At 37.3% G+C, this 5717-nt stretch overlaps 1 protein-coding gene across 1 annotated transcript; it reads right to left on the bottom strand.

Moving 5' to 3' along the window:
• Positions 1-1833: 1833 nt before the first annotated feature.
• LOC149236848 (putative RING-H2 finger protein ATL49) lies at positions 1834-2980 on the bottom strand. Its single transcript, XM_089461636.1, has 2 exons — positions 2880-2980; positions 1834-2783 (listed from the first exon to the last, which is right to left on the bottom strand). Exon 2 carries the CDS (start codon positions 2751-2753, stop codon positions 2070-2072), a length of 684 nt encoding a protein of 227 aa, XP_089317762.1. The 5' UTR covers positions 2754-2783; positions 2880-2980; the 3' UTR covers positions 1834-2069.
• Between the last annotated feature and the right edge of the window lie 2737 nt (positions 2981-5717).

The following is a 5717-nucleotide window of genomic DNA, read 5'->3' as shown; positions in this document are numbered from 1 at the left end:
AAATTTGGACAACTCAGATAGAGAGGTCGAATGCTAGAGAATCATAATGAGATGATAATGATCATGTGCAAATGGTGAAGGAAAAATCTCTCTATTTATAATAAAATAAAATGCTAGATTAAACTAAATCTACTTTGTTTGAATATTTTGGATATGAATTGTGAAGTAGTTTTTCCTATCCAACATTTCTGGTGGACACTCCACCCATCACCAAGGACCAGAAAAATCATAAATGGTGATAAATGGTGAGTGTCAGAGCTTATTGGCATAATAAATAGTAAGATGACATAGATAGGAGTCATGGTCACAAATATGAAAAAATAATAAACTAAATTATGAATGATTAAGAGAAAGAAGTAATGGTCACAAAGATAATAAATTTAATTAATTCACTCTCAAAATTAGACTAGATTTAATCAAATAAAAAAATATTTGTTTGACTATATCAAAATCTAGGTATTTTATTATTTTTGGTATAGGAAGATATTAGAGAAACAATTAATAATCTTTATTTAGTTATCTAATTGAAAAAATAATGATTAATTGAGTTAATTAAAGAAAATGGGTGATTTTTTTTGACCAAAAGTTTATGTTGTTTATCCATAGTTTAACATTGAGAATTCAATTTTTGTTATTTTGTATTATTATTTAAATTTATTTATTTGTAAGGTGATTGGTTCAGGTCTTATTATGCATTGTTTAGTAACTTCTATTTCTATTAGTTACTAATTTTTGGTATTTAGTTTTATTTCATTTTTATTTAACTTTCTTATTTTTTGGGAAAATCCAAGCCGAAGCGATATACCTATCGGCCAAACAAGCAAGGCCTAACCCGAAAGGGGTTGAGGAGATTTGACACCGCTACCTCCAAACTAGAGAAATACTTACAACGGGAATTCAACCAACTAAACTAACCCTTGACACTAGCTTTTATTATTATATTAAAAAACATATTGAAATAAATTTAATTATAAAAAAATATTTATATTAATAAAAAATAAAACATACATATATATTAAAGTGTATATATGCCAATATAAACAATAAGAGTTAATCATATTTCTTAATGTTTAGTGATGACATTCAACAATACAATATTTTATTAGTTGTTCTATTTTTGTGTTTATTATTTTTTAATTTAATTAAGTTATATTTAAGTTAGGCCACAATTACTAGCTACTATATAGCCCTTGTTAAATAATGGTTTAATATTTTTTCATAAAAGAAAAAAGTGAAATGATGAAAATAAAAGTGGGTGAAAATAAAATTAATTATTTTCACAAAAATGAATAGATATATAAAAATAACATCAAATTAATTAAACAGTTTGAGTTGTTTTTCATGTAGGTAAATTAAATGGAAATAATTTTCTGAAAAAATACTTCACTATAACTATGGTGAAAGTAAGTTTTAATGTGTAAAACTCATACTATTATGGTGAGAATGAGTTTAAGGTGTAAAACTCATAGTGTGTATTTGAATTATATTTACTAAAAACATTTCACTAAATTATTTATTATGGTGAGAATGGTGAGAATGAGTTTAAGGTGTAAAACTCATAGTGTGTATTTGAATTATATTTACTAAAAACATTTCACTAAATTTTAATATGTAAAACCTATTTAAATTATCTATATTTAAATTATCTACTTGAAAATGACTAAGTGATTTTTTTTTTTAGCAATCTCCACTTACTTAATAAATGTGGAATTTAAGTGGATCTTCCATCAACATTAATCCACAAGGTAATGATGTGTACATTCTGTCTCTTTAAGTGAATGAATGCATGACAACAACAGTATTATAAGCACAAATCATGTCATAACACCAACTTCATTATGAAATCATATTTAACTGTAAATAATTTTAGTGCGATTTCAGCTCACCTATAATATTTACACCAATCATTGTGCCCCGAAAAGTTTTGCCTCCAAAAAAGCCTTCAGGGATGGAGGATCAACGGAAAACAGGCACCGAAAACAGGGGAGGAAACGGCTCCATTTTTCAGGATTTGGGTCTCATAGCAACATGAACTTGTAATGCCGCGAATTGTCTTATTTTGCTTGTAATTATATATGGAGGCCAATTACAGTGGCTCTGCATAAAGGGCAGGAAGAATTATTTACAGTACATGGAAGAAGCCACCGATCAATGCAAGAAATGTGAAAATAGTGTCTGCAGTTCGGAAGAATGCGAACCCCATCCTCCTCCCCCATACACCCCAAACAGATTGCACATGGCGATGCAGATGAACCATTGCTATTTGCATAATCTGATCTTCTCAAACACCCGTACTTGCCTTTTGGCAACGCTGCTATCATCTTGGAGCGGCATGACTGAGTGCCCATCTTGTTTGGATTAGGTCTGGAGAGGTTGCTATGAACATTGATATTAATATGAATCCTGCCCACCAGTATGAAGAATCCCACAAGCAGGGCAAGCACAACATTGAGAAGCTGCAATGCAGGGAGGACATGCTCATTCAAACCCTCTGTCACATGTATGGCAGTCTCCAAGACACAAGTCCCCGCCGCCAAATCCAAGAAACACATGGCAATCCACAAGAAAAATCCTGCACCCGTGCAAAGCGCATAGATTACAATCAACGCCAGCGCAGGACTTAGATTCGAAATAGCGAGGATACCATTAAGCATTCGCACTGTTAGACGCTCGAACTTCGCTGTCACAGAATCCAAAAAATGGAAGACGGCCTGCAGCTTTGGCACAGGAAGTGGAGGCTGTACCAATGCCATGAATTGTATGATCAAAATATTCTAATTCCTCTGCAAGATGCAAACAATTTCCAACTATTTGGATCAACTGAATAGAAAAACCAAAAGCACTTTACAGATATTTGTACTGAATCTCACAACACTAACTTTTCCAATAGATCTTCGAAGAATTTAACATGATTAATCGCTCTTATAAACATTAAGAAGCATTCGTCGTTGGGATGACTCTGAATCAGAAAGGGGAGCGACAGTGAAGGAATTCCGTCGCCGGGCTTTGTGTTTGGTGAAAATCTGATTGGGGTTTCCAGAAGGTAGAGAGATTCTAGAACATAGACAGATGTCGTATGGGAGGGAGATGGGAATGCTATTCTCTATTGGTTATCCTCACCAACCCAGAAAGTAGAGGTACAAATCAGTGTCACGTAAGGTGTTCTGTCCCACTTGAGAGGATTGTGCACACCAGCACTGTGATAGAATCAGCGACTTTTTACGTGGGGGCCCGGAGTTATCCCATTTTGATTGATACAATTTTCAATTACGGATAAAAGCGAATCCAGGATTAAATCCGCACTAACCGTTATGACTAGGTTGATGTATACCATGACGTTGACTGCCATAATTACTTTTGAGACCTTTGATAAATATACATCGTCATTAGGTTTATCTGTAATCACAATGAGGTGTGGTCTGTTAAATACGGTGGTTTGAAATTTTTATAAAAATAAGTTTGGTTAGAAAACTTATCTGCAATCACAATGAGGTGTGTTCCGTTAATATGGTGGTTTGAAATTTTTATAACAATAAGTTTGTTGGTTCGAAATGTGTTTTCAAAAATTTTGATTTCTACCAAAGACTTTGCTTAAAATAAGTTTGGTTAAAAAATTAGATAATTGACAGGATTTTATTTTATTTTATTTTTATTTTTATTTTTTTTCCTCAAATGAGCTTGAGTTTAGTTTAGGTTGGAGCTAGATCAAGATTGTTGAATTAGTTCAGGGGAGGGACAAGGATAAATGGAGGAAATGGAAGAACCTAAGTTATATTGAGGAGAGCCCTTTGAAGGCCATGGCAGAGGTTCTAGCCAAGGATTTAGAGCAAAGAAGAATTCTAGTCTCCTCCTTACCTGACCAATTAAGATGGGGAAAGAATAATGAAGGCAACTATAATCTCAAAGAGGCCAAACAGAGAATCACAGGATTGAGCTCTGTTAATGCTGAGAAAGTTTGGCAGGAATTGTGGCAAACTCCTCAGTGGATGAAAGTCAAAATATTTATCTGGCTAGTTCATCAAAGGAAAATTCTCACATGGGATAACCTTCTCAAGAAAGGTTTCATTGGACCCTCTAAATGTCACCTTTGTGGCTCGCATGAGGAAATGATCGAACACCTTCTAAATCTTTGTTCTTTTTCTGCTAAAATTTGGGATTGGGTAGCCTCTAGCTTCAGACAGATTGACAGGGATAGGCTCAGCATTTCCAACACTTTAACGAACTGGAGAAAGAACTTCTCAAACAATGATATCATCAACAAGGCCTGGATGCTTGCACTAGGCTTTGTCATCTGGAATATTTGAAAAGAACGGAACATGCGGATCTTCAAAGATAAAGCCAGAGAACCCCTTCTTATTATCAATTAGATTTTGAAATAGCTCAAGGAAACAGTTAGAAGCATTTTGAGAACAAACCCTTCAAACCCTCCTCTACCTCACGAGGTGCACATTCTTACCAATCTGAATCTTCAATCCCCCAATCCTCAAGAAATAAAGAAGAATGTGAGAAATATTAACATTGGGGATCGGGGTTGGCAGCCCCCCCCACAGGGCTTCTTCAAAGTTAATATTGATGGAGCTTCCAAGGGCAATCCTGGGGAAACGGGCTTCGGGGATGCCATTAGGGATTCAGAGGGGCTAATAAAATACATTTTCCACGGCCACCTGGAAAGTGGTACCAATAACATGGCTAAGCTTTTGGCACTAGATCAATGTATGGAGATCCTGATGGAAACAAATTTATGAAATGTTATAATTGAAGCAAATTCAGAATTGGTCATCAAAGCAGCCAAGAAGATTCAAAATGGAGCCTCGCTAGACAAAGTGTCAAAGCACTGGAAGCTGCTACAGGTGTTTCATCGTATCCAATCTCACTTACGAATCCTTAAAATGATAAGATTTGTCCATGTTAGGAGGAAGGCTAATATGCTTGTAGATAGGTTGGCCAATGAAGGCGTGGCCAATGGAGACAGGGATTCGCGGTATCCATGGGATTTACTTCTGGTAGGGAAGCTGCGGGAGGACTGTGTCACCATGGCAAATGCAGATTGGGGTTTGTGGATGGACAGGGCTGACACTGGGGATAGGGGTGGTGAAGACATCGCCTAACTCGACTTCGGGTTTCGATCAAAGGGATGATGGATGCAGGATTTGAGTCGATCAGTGACACAATTGGACTGCCATTGCTCTCTTGGCTCAGCGGGTCTCTGATGGAGACTCCTTTTAGTCAGCTAGGTTTGGCCGGATGCAAATTGGCCGGCGGGATTGCTCGAACGATCCTCTTTTGGCGAGTTCGTGATCGCGAAACCACAAGTGGTTTTTCGTGCAGGCTCTGGACGGTTTCTGGTTTAGAGGACGGGGCTTGCGATTCCACTCAGGTTATGACACGTGGCGTCGAGATGAGAGAGAAAACTGCTCTCATCGCGCGGTTAACCCCATGCATCTCGGCTGTGCGATATCGTCGAGGAGCGTGGGATCGGGTCGCCTCTCTCAACGGTCAGGATTTTTCGTGCAGGTTACTCAAAGGTTCCATACCCATTCTGTGATGATGGTTCCCTTCTTGAGTTGTTGATGGGATCGTCAGCCTGGTGCCACTTCACCTTGGGGGGTCCCTCTGTGGGCCTGGTACTCCACCTCTCCTCGAGGATGGATCCCTTACCTTTGATTGGTTAGTGCTCGCGGTTCCTTTCGGGGGTTGACGTGTGGCGCTTTGAGAAG

Source organism: Pinus tabuliformis, chromosome 8, assembly GCF_031772625.1.
Source record: "Pinus tabuliformis cultivar Carrire ecotype Pingquan chromosome 8, CPIR1, whole genome shotgun sequence".
Lineage (NCBI taxonomy): Eukaryota > Viridiplantae > Streptophyta > Pinopsida > Pinales > Pinaceae > Pinus > Pinus tabuliformis.
Note: the sequence above shows the minus strand (reverse complement) of the source record. Positions and strands in the feature narration are given on the sequence as shown.